Here is a 22,698-nt window from a genome sequence, read left to right as displayed (position 1 = left end):
TTCTTGCAACTATGGCAAGTAGGTTTATTATGATTATGATTAGTAGATGACATTGTAGATTATCAAAGTAACAAAATTAATTGATCATTAACAAAGCTGAACACCAAAAGATCCATATCATTAGTTCATAATACATTTGTACGACTTACTTCTCAGTGAGGTCCACAAGCTGGACAGCCCGTACACCAGCCACACCCATGAGCTGTGTGTGCACCTGTGGAAGACATTTGGATCGGAGGAGTGAAAATAAAACTGTCAACTTGAAGATATCCAAGACTACAACTGTGATAGTGCACAGTTTCCAACTCAAGTCAGGTTCAATATCGTCATCCATGCACTGCAGTACAGGACTGTGCAGAATCATACAGAAACCAAGATGTCAAATCTTTCTACTAAGTCTACCTAGCACAGTAAAAAAAGCACCAATAGGCTGCCTTAGCAGGGAGAAGGTTGAAAAAACTTTATAGACTATATCTTCTTTCCATAAGATCAATATTTTGCATTGTTGGTTGTCCTCAAGTAAGTAACTGCATTGTATAACTCATTACCGTTAGCTCTTTAAAAAGTGGCTATATAACCAAATCATGAACTATGGCATCTAAATAAAGGCATTGATTAGAACTAAATTGAATAGAATTGAATACTGAAACATGAAACTTACAGCAGAAATCAAAGTAGCCTGAGCCACAGCATAGTTCAGGGTGGTAGGGTTGCGTGTGAGTCCAAGCGATGAGTTCACTGACAGGCTGACAGTAGTGTAGGAGGGCAGCAAATCTGAAACAAAATGGAGAAATTGACTGTCACAATGCCCCAAATTCATTAAAAAAGAACTTATCATAAACATGAAGACTACCTCAAAAACCAGTGCAACCAGTGCATGTAGATGATTTATGATTGCTTCAAAAACAAAAAGAGCGACTAGTATTTAGCATGTGGTTATCTATAAAGTGACAGTAGCCAGAATAGTGGAAAAGGTCTATCACTCAGGCTTAATGTACTCTCATCTCCCAAATAAACATACCCCCCGGAATAAACATACCCCCCGGACAAATCTTCAAAATCTAATAAACGTACCCCCCGGAATAAACATACCCCCTGGAAAATGACCAAATTGACACATAAACTGTGTCCATGCTACTAATAATCTGTCCTCGGGAAACGAGATGATAAGCAGGTAGGTTCTTTTTATTCGTTTATGCCTGATTTACTTATTGAGATTTACCACATTTGTGGAAAGATTGACATAACAGGTGACTATCACATTTTCAAGATGTCAACCCTGACTAGACTGTAAGGTTTGATACACTCACACTGGAAAGGACCCCTACTCTTTGTAACACGTAAATGTATAGTATGCAAAATGTTTGGAAAAATTGGGCATAGGTTCCCCGCTTTGACCCCTAACCGGGGGCCAACGGTGCTTTCAATTTTCAACAAGTGAAAATGTACATGATACATGCATTTTCTACTTGGAAATTGAAGCAAGTGATCAAGGAAAATTGCATAAAGTGACATCATCAAACACAAGTAGTCGCCAAACTTCTCAGTTCACTTCACACCTTCAGACTCAGAGTCTACTCTTTTTTCAGATATGTATCAACATCTAGAACTTGAACAGAAAATTACAATATCCTGAATATATGCTCAGTGAAAGTATTACTTATATGTAAAAGCCATATAGAAAAGGAGGAACTTGCCATTTATCGTGTCATGCATTGCATATAGAACAAAATCACATTATTATATAATGTTAAGGACATTATCATATATTGTCCTTGGTTCAGTGTTGTTGCAATGCAAATAATTTCAAATCCAAAAATTACCCTTGTATGTAGAAAAAAACTTTCATTTTGAGAGACTAAATTGTCAACAAATTTGTTAATTAGATGCCTCAGGCTTGTACAATGTTGCAACATGGAGGTTTGGTGGCAACAAACCACAGGGTTCTCATGTTACACATCAAAGGGCCTGTGAAAGGGTGAGCCAGACAGTAGCCATGGTAGCGGCACCAACACAGTAAGGGGCGGGGCTTACACGCAAATTTCTTGGAAAGCCTCGGCACTCTCTCTGTAGAGGAGTGATCTTTTTAAAAGCATTTTTATGTCATAAGAACGGTGACCAGATTGCAATCTAATTTTGTGTATAGACTTAACTATGGAAAATTATTTTTGTTAAATTGTCATGCACATTTCTGACTGAGGCAAAAGAGTTTTATTTATAGATCAAAAAAAGTTGTTTCCCCTTCTTCGAGGTGAGCTCTGCCATGCATGAGAAACATTCCCACGGACTATCACTGCCCTGCGTCTTTACTGTGGCGATTTCGAAGGACTAAATGTACATGTTTGTGGTAGGATTGAAATGTTTTAGTATATTTTTAAAGTGATTATACAGTTTCTAATGCTTAGACACAATTTTTACAAGGTGTTGTTTTTAGCGTTTCAAAGTTTTTGGGAAAGGCTGTATTTTAACCTCCTTGATCTCACGTGAGTAATTTTACATGTGTACTTGAATTGAAACATTGTGTGCCGCTGGCAACATATACATGTAATTTGTTTTCTGATCAGCGTGCTTTGGTTTACGATGTAAACAGAGACTGTCAAAGTTGTTTATATGAAAAATACATTTCAAAACTTCAGTGTGCCGTCTTATTTTCTCCTAATAACAACGTTACTTTGTAGCGAGATCGACTGATATGTTAGTACCGCCAGGGTTTCACAAATGCCGGGTCATTGTATCGGCGGGGAAATCCACGTCATTTGGTCGAAAAATAGCGATTTAGGAGCAAAAATATCGGGGGAATATGAAAAAAAAACTAAACTTTCGATATAAAGGGGATCTCTGGTAAGCAAAGCCCCGATGGATTTTCAAAAAAACAATAAACGTACCGTCCAAAATAAGAACGTACTGGGTGGATTTTGAGGCTGAAAAAAATAAACGTACCGGTACGTTTATTTGGGAGATGAGAGTACTGGCCTGTGACATCTAACTGACTCTTTTCACCTTACACAACTTGAATATGTCAATTCAGAAATTATCTTATCCAAATTTGGGGATTATACCCTCTTTGAAGGGTCTGGTAATCTGCTATCAAACTCAAAACACTCCACGCATGAATGTAAATGACCTACCAGCATAGAATCTTCTTGATAGCTCATCCCTAAAGCCTGCAAGTGAGTAGAAGTTGTTGACTGTGTACACAGTGGAGGCACTCAGTGCTATTCCCTGCAGTTGATACATGTTGATGGATGGTCCCACTCCAACTCCAATGGCGTAGACAACAATGCCAGCCCGGGCAGCATCGTTAGCTGCCTGCTGCACTGAATCTGCAGACACTCCGGTTGAAAGAAGGACCAGAACCTACAGGGGGAAAGTTTTGATTAGTACAACTATTAGTAAATGTACACCTTGAGCACATCAAAGATTCCGCCACACCTACTGAAAAGAGTGGGGTTCCTTCCCGGTGTGAGTGAATCAAACCTTACTGTCCAGTCTTACACAGCTAGTACTTACAAAACAGTGTGTTTCAACTAAAGGTACAGTCATGCAAAACAAACAAACAAACAGCTCTTCAAGAGAGGACCTGAAATACTGTAATTCTTGATTTGTTAACTGTAACTTAATTTTAGCTGATTTAACTGTCACTAGTTAACAGCTAAAATTTCATCATCGCTAATATTTGATCACTAATATTCAAGCCAGTAATTTGTTCCCACCATTAAAATGAAGTGCCGTGACCTACTCCATTTTCCCCCAACCGCTATATTTTCCTGCCGCTATATCAAAGTGATTTACAGTAACTGCTAACACTACATCCAAGGTTCAAGGTCCATTTGTATATATCCCCTTACAGAATAAAGAACACAAAACAAAAGTTAGAAAGTGATAATCTGATATTGCCACAAAAAAAAGATAAGAACCTTCCCAACATTCCGTCCGCCACCATTTGGTGCTGAGAATCCATTCCTGACAGCATACTGCAGAGCAGCCCCAGTTCGCCTGGGACCTGACAGTTGTGTTATGGCTGCAAGCCCGGCAGCAAGAGCTCTGTGGTCTTGGTATGAGCTCAGAGTGAACTCCTGGCGAACTTCACCACCGTACTGGAAAACTGACACCTGGATTTTGTTGAAACACAATCAACACATTTAATGCTAAACTTCTGTATAATCACCTTTTCTATTTCAGAATGGCCATATGATTGCATACAATTATCATGTTAGAAAAAACATCCCATGAATGCAAGTCTAGAATATTCTTTGTAATTTGAACATAACTGTACTGCAATAGTTCAACTGTACAGTGGCATTGCTGTGCCCAGATGAATTTTGCATTCTTGAACCATTCCAGCAATTTCCTATTCCATTGAGGCTAACGCATATTGAACAATCAGATTTAATGAGTAATTGGAAAATTCTGCTGGCGGGATTTGATAGGTAAAGGAGGTAAATTCCCAAACCTGTGTATACTGAGGCCCTAGCCGGAACTCCCCAATAACACTTCTCAAGAATGCCTTTGCCCTCCAAAAGCTCTGTGGAGTCACACTGTCAGATCCATCCAACATGAACACCAGATCCAGAGGTGTGGACACCAAGTTGACTGTATGGAACAGACCAAGTGAGATGACACACTGAGCAGAACAGTCAATGACAAGTTATATCAAGCTACCCATAATAAATTAATTATGACAGCTAATTGAAACCCTTCAATGACTAACGGATCAAATGAGATCAAATGAGATAAAACACTGAGTAAAACAAGTTGCATTAATTCACATGTAATAGGTTACTGATAGCTGATTAAAATCTTCAAAGGTTACAACTCAAGATACATGATACTGTATGGTACTGAAAATTCTAAATTTCAGCCAATTGAAGTACAGAAGACATTTCTTCAGTTCAATTTAAAAGATTATTCAATAGTACACAAACCATGAGAAAATAACCAGAAAGCAGGAATTTCAAAGTTATCTTGTCTGATCAGTAAATTCTTTGCTTTTGAATGAAATTATCGGTTATGAGTGGTTTGTAAGGTGTGTCACTAGACTAGTAGTCATTGAACCTACTGTTTTGTCCTGGCATGGATGCCTGGTAGCCAGTAACAGTCAGAGAACCGACAGCCCCGGTGGAGGCAGCAGTTTGCAGCTGGCTGGACACAGTCAGGAAGTTGGTCATGGTGGCACGGTAGGTCAGGCGGATCTGGACATTCACTGCATTGGCATATCTGCAAGGACAAATATAGAGGATAATAGATAAGGATTGTGTAAAGCAATTTGAGTGCTTAAGAAAATTCTCTCTGCCATCTTCAATCTGGACTTGCATTAGAGTCCTTCTGTTGAAAACGGGTGTATTACAAGAGATTTAATGAGTCAATGTAACATCTGTTTTTTTTTAGAAATCCATTCAACCATGTACCCTTTCAAACTCAGTTTTACTTGACAATTGACACATAAGCAACTCACAGTAAAGGTTTACTAAGTCTTTATGCAAGAATGTTCATGAAAATGCAATCTTATAGTATCTTCATTCAGAGGCTATAACTTTCATCACTTTCTCTGTGACATTCCATTAACCCACCTGACATTGGCTTTGAAGACCTGGATAGAGTAAATCTGGCAGCACAGGCCCGCATCTGTTCCAAACAGCTCCATCAGCTACACAAACACAAAATGAATTTGATATTATAATGCATGAAAACAACAGCATGACGTACATTTTGTATAAGCCTGGAGCTTTTTTGTACGGATCTTACCTTGAACAAAATGTGAGAATACATATAGGAACTAGTCATAATTGTATAACATCAAGGGAATGAAACATACATTGGTCTCCACCATTGTCTTCACGTTGATGAACTGCATGGGTGATATGTCATGAAGCCGGGGAACCAGGCTCCGGGGCAGTTCAAGCATGCTCGTCTGCTGGGCCACAACTTCAGGAATGGAAACAAATAAATGTCACTATTTGATGCTAATAATGCATATCATAAATATGAGAACAAAAGAGTTTAGTATATCATTCAACCATATTACCACATCTGTTGGACTTGTATACATGTAGAAGTGCTTGCTAAGCTAACAAGGTCTTTTTTGGAAGTTCATGCAGAACAAAAACCATGCTTGTGAAAGTAGGCTGTGGAAAACTTCTATGTTTTGCTTATAATCCGATGAGACGGGTGGAAGAGAGCAACAGAATGACTTGAAGTTTATTATCCTCATAGATACACCGCATAAGTTACTGCACATACCAACTTGTCCCCTCAACTGAACCTCAGCGATTGCAGCCAGGGAGCCACTCTGCCTGTCCAACGGCATCACCAGTCTCCAGTACCTTCCAGTCGCACGGAAACCTACAGAGAGGTAACAGGTATCACACAGTGAAGTGACAACAAAGATAAAGGCCATAACTGACCATAACTTGGTATCCTGTGTAAAAATGTTAAGCGACCAAAAGCAACCAAATCTTCAGGGCTGTTTGCTCTGATAGGCCTCTTTCATCACAAAGTTGCATACAACACTTATGTATTGGAAAAAAACCATTTAGTTGTTCATGACAAGATTCAGAAGATTTTGGTCACTTCAAATAAAGACAACAGCTGCTTCTAAGTTATCTTTTAACATAATTCTAGAAGTTTTCTTAGAAAGGGTGATACTTTTTCCTTGTTCTGGTATAAAAATGATAACCATTCAATTTGCATCAGATACATCAAGTACAGGACTGGTGAATAAATTGCTAGGCATCTCATGATAAAAGATTACTTGCCTCTAAACTCCCATGTCCAGGAACTTTGTTCTCGTGATAAGAAGAAGGTTCTTGCATCCCTCCAGACGACTCCATCTGCTCCTGCCATCCCATACTGCAGCATCCACAGCTGGAAACTGATGTCAGTGGAACCTCCTGACAAGGCTGGGATGGTGAGGCTTAACCTGTCCAGTTGGTAGTGCTAACAAAAGAAAAGTTGAAATCATGTTAGCTTCAGGTAACTATTCTCTATGGGCTATCTTAGTTTTACCCACCTATGTTCTACTAAGCATTGGTCTTTCTCTGTCAGCCTATCTTTCCAGTCGGCCTCTCTAATGACTGCCGCGAAGTAATTGAAACCAATGCCGTAATGTGCTAATGAACTGGGCAGGTGGGGAACACTCTCAGTACTATAGAGGTACCAAAAAGCTCCCAAAGGTATGGTTACCAGACTAAAGTAGCATAAATATTCAAGCCACAGTCAAAGACAATCCACTGTACAGCACAAATCATGACGATTATGTAGTACTACATGTTGTATAGAAGTTAAACACCAGGAACAATCATCATGAATATCCTAAAGAAAATACGAGCATGCATACAAATGTACCTCTTCCAGATCCAACTCCAGGTAGAAAGATCCTGTGGCTCGAGCAGACATCAGTTGGACTGGGTCTGGCTCCCAGTAGCTGGCATTGTTCCCATCAATGGTCAGGTTAGCTTCACCACCCACAGAACTCACCACCACCCAGCCACTGGTGTTCAACCAGGTGGGGCCCTCTACTGACTGCAGGGCTGGAAGAGAGCAAGAATACCCAAAAAAATGAATGCCAAATTCAAAGCCCAAAAATGTGTGCTTTGCAAATTTGAAAACAAATTAAAGCAATTTTTCTATCCACACAAACTAAGACAAACAGAGTGAGGCCAGAACTTCCCAGTATGCAAGCAGTTGAGGTTCACCTACTTGACTAAGCACCCAGATATCTACTCTTTACTTCAATAGAAGATCAACAGCAGCACACATTAAACATTAAGCATTATTACAAATGTACATTGTGTACATGTTAAAAGCATGGACATGTGCACTGTACCAGGTAAAACTTCCAAAACAGGTGAAATAATTGGAGCGTGTGAAGACTTGCTCATTCGATGAAGATAAAAATATGAGTCTTCACAAACATCAGGATCAATTGCATACAAGTAAAGCTGCAAGTTTATCCAGCAGCAAATGTATGTGTTAAAAAATACTCACCAAGCTGAACATGGCAGAAAGTCCCTACAAATCCTGGTCTGCAATCACATTCAGGGGAACGTTGGTCAACTGACTCTGTGCACACACCTCCGTTCTCACAAGGGTTGGGGGAGCACTGGGGAACAGAATTATATGAACATGCAGCTCTTTATAAACTCAGGAGGGACAATAGATTATCTGTTATAGTCATAGACTGACAAATTTCATTACAAGCAACAGACATGTCAAAGTCAAGTGTATTATTTATAACCTGTCTAAACCATTGAATAGAACTTTATCCAAAGGTGTTAAACTTACAATTGAGTACGGAGGAATGGAGAAGAGAAAGTTGTTGAAGAATTTACAAAGTTCAAACAAGAGATTCAGCCAGAAAAACAAAAACATTCTCCAGTTTTCTAATGTACAGTAATCTTTGAAATTCTTCTGATTCTTAAGTTGCATGAAGCTCACCAGATATACTGAGGTGTCCTCATCAACCATCCCATCCTGATCATCATCCAGGCCATTTGGGATCTCCTCATCTGTTCGTCCATCACAGTCATTATCCACACCATCATTGATTGCTGGTGTTGTGTTTGTGCAAGCTGAAGAAAAGGTCATTTCATAAAAAAATTAAGAATCATCAGATTTTGAACCAACAGGCACACTGAAGTGGCCATTTGGCACCCCATTCTCTATTGGTTACAGAGTTAGGCAGAAGGGAGAAGGTCAAAATCAACCACAAAGAGAGCTTGGTACAGTACTGGTTACTATATAATAATAAGAACTAATGTCATTCTTGGATTCTTAGAGATTTTTGTATTACAAAGCCTTCCTTTATCACTGCTGCATTAAAAAAACAGCTTCAGAACCCCCAAAGCACTATAATATTTACATTTACAATAGTCCAGGTAAAATGAAACTTGGCATTTTTAAAAGAAATAAACACAGAAAGAGGAACATCAATAACGATTCTTTTAACACACCAGATAAGTCAGCCAGCAGCATTCCAGCAGGGTAGCCGTATGACTCCATGTCAGTGAAGCCAGTGACGTACACGGCAAAGTGGACATTTGGGGAGAGATGGCGGACACGGTGGGGACCAGGAGTGATCTCAAAGGACACAGCCGCCAAGTCCCTGCCCTGCACAGACTGCCAACCTGAGGAGAAACATGGATTGACTTGAGTGCAAGAAATTACTAATTTCAAAATCATTCATCTAACATAGCCACAGCTTAACAAGGACCATATCCTATGGAAAAACATTTTTCCAATTTTTATTTTTTAGCTGTTGTTCCTCAGAGAAAGGCAACAGACCACTTCTGGGCACTTAACTAAGCTCTGAAAACAGGAACAGCAAATCTTTTCTCCCTAAATCAGAAACATCACTGTTCAACAATATTGTGGGAGGATCTAAGATCTGCTGGCAACTTAGTTGAAGTCAACTCCAACATTTTTAAAGATGACTTCTGAAATTGCCATCAGAGACAAATCAAGTTGATTCACTTCTAACATTTTGATCTGTTATGACACTCACACAATCGTGCCTGGCAGTGTAAGAATAATTTTGATCCCAGGAAATCATAAGTGTACTTATGCAATCCTTACCTGGTAAACTGCCAATGTTGTTGCCATCTACGTACATCCCTAACCTCTCACTGTCCTTTACAGCAATGCTGGCCATGTACGTGGCTGAGGAAGTGGTGTTGAAAGCTGCTGCGGTGAAGGTGTAATCCGAGGCAGTCTGCTCCAGTGGCGCAACGACCATCATGAACGGGCCTGAGGCTGCATACTCATTATGGCCTGGATCCCCAAACAACACTGCCATGACGGGAGCAGAGGAATTGATGTACTGGAATTCCTCCGTGGTTGGAAGGTAGTCGTAAAATTCCCCCCTATTGAGGTTATAATCCTGGCCACTGATGGTGACTACTGTGTTGTCGCTGGCAGCCACAAAGCGGTAGATATCCCCAACAGTACGTCCAGCGATGGGAACTGTGACAAATTCCCTCCCCCAGGTTTCTACAGGAGGAATTTGCTGAATCAGGTAGCCTCCGTCATCGGCTGCACCGGCAATCTGGGTGAACTTATTGCCACTGTACACCACAATGTCTGAATCGGCCTGAAACAACAAAAGGACATCAAAAATGAAGAAAGGTCGCCAGATTTGGGGTTTAAGAGGAACTTTGACAACAAAACTGTCAAAATAGATACAATACTAACACTTGGTTTATCAACTTTTAAATAAATCATAACAGATCTTTTACAATTCCACAAAAGATTATCTCTAAACTATGCAAACAGCAGACACGTTTTTGATGATCCATCTGACATCTTCTATACCTCTTCTGAAGTGACTCATCTCCCAAAAGTTTAAACCGACACAGAACTTACAGTGATGTAGGAGCCTGTGAGGTCACCAGAACTTTGGATCTGTGCCGTCTGTTGGGCATTCAGGAAGAACCTGATGATCTGCCCAGGTTGATACATGATGCCAGTGAAAGTTGCAGGGGCAGAGACAGTCACATACACTGCCGTACCATCAACTGTGCCGATGACTGTGATCAAGGAAGGTTCTGAAGCTGATGGCGGCAGGCAGACGGCATAGTACTCTGTTCCAAGGGTATCGAGAGGATAAGCCAAGAAGCCGTCGGCAGCTGATGTTTTGGAGTAAAGTCCATACAGCGCAATCTCTTCATCTGAGGTGACCTTTAACCCAAATGCATCCAGAGCATATCCTTGGATCTCATACCTCTTTGGAATTGCAATGGCCTATAGAAAATAATTGTTTAATAAATTTGGTTTGTTTGTCTGTTTGTTGTAACACTGTATCCAAACAACATATCAACAGCTCATAAAAGTGAGTCTCACTACTGTATGCATATTTCTAGCTGTTTGACAATATCAACATTATGTTGGAAAAAGGAAACAGGAACATATTGCACTTTCTCTTTCTAATGATTATCTACAATTTGAGACAGAAGGTGACAAGACTGAATCTTTCAGAGCATCTACTACATAGTCAATTCAAATCCTTTATGTTTAAGCAATGCCAAGTCTTAGCATTTCAACAAACATGAAGGAAGATCATGTAAGGATGGTTCTTCAAGCAATGTTATGTGAGTGTTCGTCATGATAGTTAACCTAACAACAAAATAGCAAAGTTCAGATAAACAGTTTTAATTCTAGAAAAACAGTGTCTGGCAGATAATGAACTTTACCGACCTGCACTGTCCCTGCCTCCACAGTCACTCTCTGGTAAAAGTCAGCACTCCTGGACTGGACGGTGACATTGGTTGTTTTCGTCATGCCAACAACAAAGAGCTGAGGATTGGCATCGTCAGGACCATTGTTCTCTGGGAAGCCAACAATGAATTCCGTTCCTCTGTAGTCAGGGTTTGATGGTGCTAGAAATGAAAAAATAAAATAGATTCAGATTAATTGCCAAGCAAAATACAACTGCCACACAAAAAGTGCTACAGTTTAATCCAACTTCTTCCATGTTGTAATCACCAAAGTTGTACTCACTACTGCTGATTTGTGTTGCTAGAAGAGCCTCTAAAGTAATATTAGAATCTTTGCTGTACAGTGTAGAAATTTGAGAACATGATTCAGTTTGGTGTGGCTTTAAAGGCAGTGCAGGCTTTTGCACATTCCAGCAGTTATCAGGTTATCATAGAAACACAACAGCCAATGCAGACTGAATGGCTGCAGACTGAAGGACAAGACACATGCAATGGGAGGTACATAAAATATGAATATGATATTAGCTTGAATTTTGAAGTTTTACAAGAAAGTTCCTCCTTTCACAAAAATTCATTGGGGTTACTACTTCTTTGTCAACTTTTATGGTTATGTTAATTTTGCCTCTTGCACATGAATTCTATCTATCTATCGGCCATCGGCCGGGACTAAACAAGCAGCACATGAATTAGTTGAGATGTAACATGTTACCTGTGAAATTGTCTTGACTTCCAACACTGCCACCCCCGGTGGTAAAGGAGTCCTCAAGATTCACTTCGCTGGAGTCTGCCACAGTTAAAGCAAACACTGCTAACACTGAGCCTTCCGTCCTATACAATAAGACAGAAGGTAGTGGTGTCACACAGGCAAATTGCTCAAGTATGGGCAATGCTAACAGGTGACAAACAGGTTTGACAAAAATTCTACCTTTGGAAGTGAAAATAGGTACTACGCATTGATGGTATGAGATACAACAGTCCTGTCTGTGGTGCTGAAACAATAGTGAAGCAAAATTGTTCCTAAAGTAATGGTGAAAGCATTGTGGTCCGACCTGTTCTTAGTGCTGAAACTGTTGTAAAGTTACATGGGACCTGTCCTTGGTGCTAGGCAATCAATATATCAGGTATCATCTCCTTAAAGCTACCTGGTAGTATAAAAAACACTTGTTTATTTCTTGGAATGCAGCTAGAGCACACAAGAAACATTAATACTAATCTTGTGCAAAACAAAAAGTATCACAATCGCAGTTGCTCTCCTGATGCTAAATTGATAGAAAACAAATATCATTCATATCAAAAGTACTAAATTGATAAAGTAGTTGTTTTAAATGAAATGTAATTGTGTCTCGGCAATTCAGCCTCACAGCTGCTAATGAGATCATTGAAATAAACCAGTCTTATTAAAATAGCAAAGAGAGGTACTGTCCCTGGTGCTGAAAGTTGAGTATGATTAATATTTCAATGTCGCAGAGAGTTATGGAAAAAAGGCCTGTGTACTCTGGTACTTACCAGGGTTGGATATCTGAGAGTGTGGAGGTCTGCAATCCAGTGATAGATCGAAGAAGCGGCCCAACCTAAAGTTGACACAAGAACATCAATTTCTTACAAAATAGTCATCTGTAGGTAAAATAATGTTCATCTACTCTATACTAAGAATGATTCTAGATGCTTGATATTTCTGAAGTTGTGATAATTCAAACATAATTTGACAGTTAAGAATTCTGAATTTTCACCACTATTTTTACAAATTCTCACAATTCTTTCAACCACATGCCTCATCACATGTTCCCTGAATGCTGACAAGAAAAAAATTGCCAGTTGCAAGGATGGATGAAGGATTCACTTGACAGTTTAGAAAATTACAATGCTTTCGAAACAATTGATAAAGTAAGTCCTTTTAGAAGTAACAGGGACATCAATAGAAGGCTGCTTTTCTGACATAAACACCTGTTGAACTTTAACAACAACTATAACATTAGAAAACTGAGACGCAAAAGCTGAATGTAGATATCTTACCCCAGCATCTAAGGACTGAACAACTCCAGAGTAAGACACAGAGGCTGGGTTCCTTAAACTAGGGCCATAATCTCCACTTAGACTGAAGGAGACATGAGTGGTACTTCCAACTGTTAAGAAAAAGGGAACCACAAAATTAGACATTAAATCAAGCCACAACATTAAAGCTACTTTCAACATACACCATTTACTGCTAGTGGACCAGAATCAGTGAGGATTTACAGAAAAATATACACCATTGTTGACCATTTCTGGTAGCATGTTTCCAAGATGGTACAGCCTGCCCGGGTTGCTGATGAATCCGGATGACGAAAAGGTATGACTGAATCCGGATGCTGTGCTTCCAGCATTCCCAAACTCATAGCCAACACCCAGCCCATACACGATGATGCCTGCACTCCGCATTGCAGTTAATGCGTAGAGGGTGTTGTCATCAGAAGCTCCTGATGTCACCACCATAGCAACCTGGAGGGTTAATAAAATACTGTTAGTAAATGCAACAAGCTCAAACTGCTCTTCCTCAATTTCTATTGCAGATTGATGAGTTCTAAGGAGGCAAAGTCAGCAGTGATTTCAAAAGTCTCATATGTTTCATACATGCTCTCAGCACAATCCCTAATCAGAAAGCAATGTATCAACAAAAGAGACAAACAATTATGATCCTGGCTGAGACCTCATAGCAACACCGGGTTGACGAAGAGACAGAGTTCGTCTCGAAAGCTCCCCGTAGCAATTTATGTACGTTGTGTGTAAGGATTAAATGTTTGTCAAAAAATTATGATCCTATTACTTTTACATTTCTTGTATCCGCATTAAACTTCTCTCATTTCTGAAAGAAAACACTAAAGATGTCACACCAAGGAGTCTAACTTCTTTTTACATTCCATCTGAATCAAATCTTGATGGCGTGCAATTCAACCAAATGCTATCTAAAAAGGTTCATGGTCGACACTCAATGAAAACTGCTGACCATATATTAAGTTATAAAAAGAGAGCAGCCATATTGGTAAATCTTGGACTTGTCACCTTCTGAACTCCGGCCCGTTGTGGGTCATTAAAGGCGGTCTGGTACACACTCTGTAGGGCTGCTCCCGTGTTTCTGTCTCCATTCTTCTGCTGTAGCATGTCCATGGCTTCCCCTACCTGAAGCGATTACAGCCATAGTAAATCATCAGACTTGATTACCATATATAAACATGTTCATGTTCAACTGTATGTTTTATCAGCCATACATGTATCTACCCAGCCATGCAGAGAATGGGTGCAACTTAACTTTCACGTATGAATCTAAAATTAACTCCAGTGTGCTTAGCCTGGATCAATTACATTTTACAACATACACTGAGATACAAGTCCTTTTCTATTGTTTGAATATTACCATTTTCACTGTTCACCTTGAGGTCATACAGAGATGTGCAAATGGAAAAAATTTGGCAAAATATAATTGGTGTTATCTTTTCTAATGGTTTTACTGAATCAACGTATTCTTTGATTATCATGGCAAGTCCATCTCTAAAACCCTAAGTATGCGATATCACCATGATACTAGATTATCGCACAATGTCAGAAAACGTTGACAATCATCTGAAGCAACATCGTACCTCACGATAGTTTCTGTAGAATCTATACCCCAGTTCTTGCCAAGCCGTTGAGCCAAACTGATAAACGCTGAGCCGTGCAGCATTCGGGATGTCCAGACTACCAGCCACTTTCTTCACCAAGGTCTTGGAGGCATCAAAGCTGGCCTGTGTGGTGGCAGTTGCCCCATCCAGCAACAGTGCCACGTCCATCGACCGTGAGAACACAGGCACTACATGCATACATGGATGAAAACAGTTAAAACAAGAGTTCGTAGACCTCATTTCTCCATGAACTATTCTGTTTATGCAAATGACTTACACAGTTACATAATATATGCTTGGTCATAAACACCTTCAACAAACTTACACATGTCGCAATATATTATGAATTTATTTGCATAATTGGTTTGATACTCCACTTGCCATAAACTACACATGTTACATGTATTACACGTGTCCTGAAGAAGTCAGCTGTCTTGTCATGGAAAATACTGTATATCAGATTCTTGTTGGTTCTGTCTCAGCCTGCTTGGAAATCAAAGTCATGCCATGACCTACGACCAATGTAACCCCGCCTTAAGTGCCATTGTCTGAACCCGTTGTATTACATTCATTGCCCTTATGCTTTATACTGACAGATACCAGACTAAAGATAGATAAAGTCAAGAAACTGAAATTCTAGTATTCAGTTGTGGTTGAAGATTGAAACCATGATACATAAGAAAAACTCTTATTATGAGTGATACTAACTGTGTTTTTCTCTGTTTCCTACTAGACCGACAGTACCTCCCACTAATGGGAAGGCTCACGTCTACAAAAGTTTACAAAAGTTTACAAAAGTTAACGAAAGTTTACAAAAGTTTACAAAGTTTACAAAAGTTTACAAAAGTTTACAAAAGTTTACAAAAGTTTACAAAAGTTGACAAATGTTTACAAAGTTTACAAAAGTTTACAAAAGTTTACAAAAGTTTACAAAAGTTTACAAATGTTAACAAATGTTTACAAAAGTTTACAAAAGTTTACAAAAGTTAACAAAAGTTTACAAAAGTTTACAAAAGTTTACAAAAGTTTACAAAAGTTTACAACTGTTTACAAAAGTTTACAAAAGTTTACAAAAGTTTACAAATGTTAACAAAGTTTACAAAAGTTTACAAAAGTTTACAAAAGTTTACAAAAGTTTACAAAAGTTAACAAATGTTTACAAAGTTTACAAAACTTTACAAAAGTTTACAAAAGTTTACAAAAGTTAACAAAAGTTTACAAATGTTTACAAAAGTTTACAAAAGTTTACAAATGTTTACAAAAGTTTACAAAAGTTTACAAAAGTTTACAAATGTTTACAAAAGTTTACAAAAGTTTACAAAACTTTACAAAACTTTACAAAAGTTTACAAATGTTTACAAACGTTTACAAAAGTTCACAAAAGTTTACAAATGTTTACAAACGTTTACAAAAGTTCACAAAAGTTTACTAAAGTTTACTTAAGTTTACAAATGAGATACATTGCGACAAGCTATGATGATGAATTGGATGCCTGAATTGCGCTGTGAAGTACAGCAAAATACAATACAGTAAAATATGATAGTACAGTTAAACATTTCATGGTGAAAATTTTTAGCAATTCGGTCACATACCAGGGGGCCCAAAATCGACCTTGAATTTCGGCGTCGCAACACCTGCCTACATACCAAATATCATTGTAATCCATCAAGAGGCTCTTGAGTTATGCTGACTGAAGTGGTGCGGAAACACAAACAGACAAACAGACAGACAGACAGACACCTTCAAAACTATATCTCCATTTTTCATGGAGATAATTATAACTTCATATTAACAGCACCAAATGATGAATCTTTATACAAGATTATGTCGTGATAAAACCACAGCAAAGTGAACTTCCTTCACAAGTTGCATTCGAATTTGGCTGTCAAAGGATTTATCTTAATTCAATCACTTGAATGTACAATTTTTTATCTGCTGTGTGCTGTTAACCTATCCCTCTTAACCAAAGCTTTCATCTTTGTCTGAAAAATTTCAACACCCCTTTTACTCATTGTACTAAATTCTAACCTCAACATCAATCTATAATGTGCTTACCGTCAGCAGTGAACTGGTATCCTGGCAACATTGTCAAAACAACTGGGTTGAAAATGGGGATGTTGAAGGTGTCGTTGAAACTGTAGAAATCCTCGAGGGATGCCTGAAGAGCTGGGATGGCTGTTGTGTCTGCCAATATTTGCATCACTATCGCTGTGTTTCCATAGCTGAATTCAGAAGACAACGCAAATACACATGTAAGAAAACTTATCTTATTACATATCATCTCTTGACCATATACAAATGTCACTGCAACAATTACACAACTTTGACCTATGGCAGATAGTGGAAGTAATGTTACCTCTTTATCATGCATGTCAAGTGTGATAGCGCAGTTTTCTATGATGTAGCTCATTACAATCACATCAAACAATCATGAGTGCAAACCTTCTTCATTATATGATAACCAAATAATTATCTTTATGCTCAATGGTAATGCACTATATATTTACATGATAATGAAAGTGTGCCTCACCTGTTGCGCACATCATAAACGACCATGCTGTAAACTCTTGTGATGTCTTCTGCTAGGAAGGTTGCCTAGGTGTACACATAAAAAAACATATCAGAATAAGCAGTATACAAGACCATAAAATGGGAAAAAGAACATTAAGTCAAAATCAAGACCAGCATCTAAATATTGAAGGACTTCAGTAAGACTTCAACTGTTACTCACAGCCCATTCTGGAACCAGTTTGAAGTTGACGAACTCTTCGGAAGCCACATTGTTCATGGAAGGCATGAACGTGTCCAGGGTTTCCACTGTCAGGTAAGTAGTGTCCACAGCTGGAGAAAACAGAGAAGCATTAATGTTGAAATTGTAAGATATAAGTTTAGAAGCTGTATGTATGTACATACTGTAATAGAGTAAGCTCCTATTTACCATATCCCATCATTACATCAACATGACTGCCTTGGTTATACGACATTGTACTTGCTAATTCATAGGGCACAACTTGCAATGCATGCATGAAATAAGAACTAAGTATCTTTTTTATATTGGTCAGAATCTATCGGCAAACTATGGTCAAAATAGTATATATTCCTGCAAATGGTTTAGGATATGTTAGACATTATAGCAGTAAAACAATACAAAGATCAATCAAAAATTACCTGCTTGTCCAAAAAAGTTCACTTCACCAACGACTGGGGAGAGTCCACCATACGTGCTCAAGATCTGTAGGCGCCAGTATCGGCTCCTCATCCTGAAGCCACTGAACTGGTTTGTACCGACCCCCTGCCTGGCTGCAAACGTCTTCACATCCCTCCAGCGCCAGACGCCTCCCGGGGAAACTCCACGTGACACCTGGACAATACAGTGTATAAAGTTTATTGTGAATTTGTACCCATGGCATAGGCTAATTACAAGTGAATCACAATTAATGACAGTGTATAAGCATAAAGAGATTTAGTGAATAATAATACATTGTGAGACAGACAATGAAGATTAAACTAACTTGCTAGTCTAGAAAAAGGTTCTACATCTATGTTACAGAATCAGGGTTTAACTTACAAGAGTTCTACAATTTACTGGTTCCTTGGATTATTAGGTGTGAATGCATACCTTGATTAGAAGTACAAAAAGTTTAACACCACATACTTTGGGTTAACTTTACATGCAATCTATGCATTCTGAAGAGGATTACAATAGTTAGCAAAATCTGTACACACCTGTAACTTGAAAAGCTTGACTTCAGATGACACAAGTTCCAGTTTTGTTAATGTGTGGACATTTTGGAGATCATATGTCAGGTACCAGGTGTCGTTGATGGCATCGTCTCCAGGACTCCAGACGGTTGCTGGGTCCCCATCCACAGTGAGGGCGGTGTTGTTGACATTGTGTGATGCAGAGATTGTCCAGCCAGAGTTAGTCAGCCAGAGGGGGTACTGAAATCCCACCAGTTCTGAAGATCCAATGTGACAGATTACATGTAGGTACATCTATGTAACAGTAATGGTATTCTGTGTTACCTCAGATTACATATTTATCCATCTATGGCTTGCAGCTTGGCTGATGTTTATCAGACGTATCATGTAATAATACATGATTCCTTTATTTGTTGTCATTTTCCTTTGCTGTGGAGTTGTGACAGAAAGTTGAACTCACATGACTCTGTATTACCAAGATAGACATTCAAGTGATTCTGCCAGTCTAGTTCAAGACCAGAATTGCGGCAACATAGAATTACCTACTTAACATTACACGGACATACATGTAGCCCAACATGTTTTAACTTCTGTCCTTCTAGCCAATCAACCTTTCATGATCAATGCAGATAAGGATAGAAATACATTATATACAATGCATGAATTGTGTCATCTTTGCAACATCACCCATTACAAAACGCTGTTATAACAAAAAAAACTTACCCAAGCCACTTAAGTCATTTAGAGCTTCCTTGACAGCTGTGATGTTCACAGAAACTGAGAGGTCTACTTGGAAGTTGATTCGTAACTCTCCCCGCTTTGCTCCAAAGCCGATGGTGTTTACAACCAACTTCCCAGCAAGAGGCTGCAGTTTTGCATGAACCTGAGAAACAACATTTTTTATCTAGTAAAAATTTTTGTCAGTAAAAATTTTTGTCAGCACATTGTACTCTTCAGAGCCACAGTCTGTATGTTAATCTAAGTAAACTTGTATCTTTTTAGGAAATTTTATTGTGTCCAACAAGTCAATACATTTCCTTCTCACCACGGCTTCTTTTTCCAATACACTGGCATACTCTGCACTCTCTGGGTGAAGGAAGGCTGTGGCCGTTGTGTCGTTGAATGGAATTCCGGGTCTAGGTTTGAAGCTTCCATACAGCCTTTCGTTGAGTCCAGCTACAAAAAATGAAGACAGGCACATATTACTTAAAATTGATTTTATCTAAGTTGAGAGAAGGCGGTTATTTTCAGCAAACCTTTTGCCAAACAACAAATAATGCAGTCAAGCAACACACACACATGATCTCAAATTGAGACTGGAATTGTTACGATGTGTCACACATCGTAACAATTCCAGTCTCAAATTGAGACTTTATGAAAGCAATAACAACTATCCTGATCACTTATTTATAATCACTTGATGATGTTTGCTATCTACCTTCCCAGAGCATGTCTGCCAAGCCATTCCTGAGGAGAAACAGTTCGCTGGCCGTTCTCACAGAAAAGGCAAACTGCGGGTCTGAGGAAATCTTCATAGAGAGTCCAGCTGCTCCAGGGCCGACACCTACTGCCATGACAGTCAGTCCTGAGAGATGGAGTTGGGCGGCAGCTCGCGCGGCACCCGCTGGGTCCCTGGCAGCACCTTCCTCTGCAATCACTATTGCACCCTACAGAATAGATGCCAAAAACCTTTCATGAAAACTTTTTGCCAGTCAAAACGGATGGATAATTCCAGGCCACTTGGTATGAGCAAGTGCGTATTTTATACACAGCTGATGCTCATAGCTACACCAAGGTGCTATAAGTAAGTTATACCCAAACAATTCTTGTTTGTACCCCAAGAATTATTTCGATTTTGCAAACTGGCAGAAGTGAGAAATTCTGAGAAAGGATAAAATCAAAAAAATAGAATTACTAGACTGGGTTTAAGAGACTCAGTATTATTGTCAGTTGCAACATCACCTGAAAGTAACAAGTTTTCAAAATGGATAATACTAAGAGCAGTGCAGCAATATTGTTATAACAACAATGAAAAGTAATAATATACAGCCCGTGACCTTTTTAATGCCTGGCCTTCCTCCATTCCTCCTGATGAAACCAAACTTGTACAGCACATTCAGACCATCTGCAAGGTTGCTGCCCCCATCCATAAACTCAAGGTTGTTGATAGCCTGTTGTAGTGTTCTTGAGCTTAAAGAGAAAAGTATGAGTTGACAATTAGATGAAAGCTCTAAAAGAAACAAGCTGCTAGGGGGCCCAAACCTACACCACTTCTTTATCACATCACAAGCTGCCACCTAAAAATCAAGACCATAGCACGTCCAGGTCAAAAGATACAAAAACAGAAGTTCTGCTGCAGTACCAAGGTCACACACCAGGGGGCCCAAAATCGACCTTGAATTTTGGCTTCACAACACCCGCCCACATACAAGATATCATTGTAATCCATCAAGAGGTTCTTGAGTTATGCTGACTACAGTAGTGTGGAAACACAAACACACCCACACCCACAGACAGACACACCCAAAACTATATCTCCATTTTTCATGGAGAGAAAAAGCTCATGCATGCCAGCTTCAATGACAGAGTCCAGCTGGATATCATCAATCACCCATACAGCATTTTGGCATACAACTTTTCAAGCAAAATTGATGGTAACCTTGAATTGATTAAAATTAATTGAATACATGCACATGATGTACATGTACTATGTAACATATCTTCATCTGTTGCTTTCATTATCAAACATATGCCAAGTTTGCAATGGACAAAGAACAGTAGACAAATACATATAGGTATGTATTGCATGATTTTATTTCGCGATAGGAAGAAGATGGAGTGTTCGCGGGGGTTTTAAGTTTGCGTTGGAAACAATAGCAGCGCTACAATCATAGGTGGGCAAAAAGTATCGCGGTGGCTTTAAGTTCGCGCTGAAAGTTCACCGCAAAAACCGTGAACAATAAAACCACCGCAAATATTTCTGCATTTACAGTAATATATAATATTACCTGGTATACGTATCCAATCCAAACTCCTGCCATCCGTTGTGACAATACTGCACCACTGTCACCCTTGACCCTGCTGTTCCAATGTTCAGCTCCTGGACTATCTTGGTCATCAGCAGTTTTGTTTGCTGGAAGCCGTCCTGTCCCAGAGTACTGGAACCATCGATTACAAAGGCAAGGTCCACAGGGGCAGGGGATACAGGAGCTAGGGTGAAATGAGAAGGATTTCACAGTAATTGTTATCATTATCTTGGAATGAATAAATACATATCAAATGGGAGATGAAGCTTTTCTCAGACAATGGAATAAAGTATCTGTGCAGTTTTCTATGATACCTTACACACTGATCTTTACTTAATACATGTAACGTTATAACCACTAGCCTTCAGTGCTTTGTGGCTATTCTCAATTATAAGTCAGTGAACATTGATTAGAAATCAAAATGCTTAAAATTGTACCAGGTATCTGTATCTATATTGTTCAGGCAGTGTATGTGATACAACCACCCTTTGGCATAACACATACATGTAGGTCTTGACCAGGGAAGACATGTGAGCACTAATCTTAATGTTAACCTTCTCCTTACCTCCTAAACCCATATTAACCAAAAAGAATACAATTTTGGTGCCATTTGGGTACCTCAGCTGGCTGAAGGTTAAAGGGTCATAGTTCATACCTGCTATGCTAAACCCGCTGAATTCTGGGTAGACAGCAGACCCTGGCAGGTCCCCCTCTGTGATGGAAGCAGCGAGGGTGTTCCGCACAGCCGGCATGTCTGAGTAGGCTATGATCATTCGCAGCTGCACAATGATGGAATTAACTCTGCAGAATGAAGTAATAGGTTGAAACCTTCATCAGCTCACACGGTTTCAAATGCCTTGCTCCCAGTTTATTCAGACATGTTTGTGTAAATTACAAAGTCTATAACTGCAAGGGCAAATATATGAATATAAGAAGCAGTCAGAAGATACTGTCAGGTAGTGCTAGTCTTCCCAATTGTCAATCCAATAACTGTCCTCGGTAGACGGAACTAAGACTGACATTTTTGGTCAAAGCACCAACTGTATCAATGAACTGAGCTAGTCTAACAGAAGGCTTGAAGTCAATCAATGAATAATTGATCAATCAATTCACCAATGATAATCG

The 22,698-nt window shown here is 39.2% G+C and overlaps 1 protein-coding gene across 1 annotated transcript; it reads right to left on the bottom strand.

Annotated features, from left to right (window-relative positions):
- Positions 1–3,093: 3,093 nt before the first annotated feature.
- LOC136422454 (uncharacterized) lies at positions 3,094–22,325 on the bottom strand. The gene is made up of 32 exons (XM_066410226.1): positions 22,229–22,325; positions 21,556–21,757; positions 20,605–20,737; positions 19,986–20,214; positions 19,593–19,723; positions 19,271–19,430; positions 18,572–18,804; positions 18,014–18,206; positions 17,577–17,686; positions 17,376–17,440; positions 16,901–17,067; positions 14,825–15,033; positions 14,250–14,366; positions 13,460–13,688; positions 13,224–13,333; positions 12,717–12,781; positions 11,920–12,038; positions 11,191–11,372; positions 10,360–10,737; positions 9,574–10,087; positions 8,952–9,125; positions 8,437–8,570; positions 7,987–8,101; positions 7,345–7,529; positions 6,756–6,936; positions 6,241–6,342; positions 5,816–5,925; positions 5,571–5,647; positions 5,060–5,217; positions 4,454–4,593; positions 3,918–4,112; positions 3,094–3,357 (listed from the first exon to the last, which is right to left on the bottom strand). Exons 1-32 carry the CDS (start codon positions 22,323–22,325, stop codon positions 3,094–3,096), a joined length of 5,478 nt encoding a protein of 1,825 aa, XP_066266323.1.
- Between the last annotated feature and the right edge of the window lie 373 nt (positions 22,326–22,698).

This window comes from Branchiostoma lanceolatum, chromosome 17 (assembly GCF_035083965.1).
Source record: "Branchiostoma lanceolatum isolate klBraLanc5 chromosome 17, klBraLanc5.hap2, whole genome shotgun sequence".
NCBI lineage: Eukaryota > Metazoa > Chordata > Leptocardii > Amphioxiformes > Branchiostomatidae > Branchiostoma > Branchiostoma lanceolatum.
Note: the sequence above shows the minus strand (reverse complement) of the source record. Positions and strands in the feature narration are given on the sequence as shown.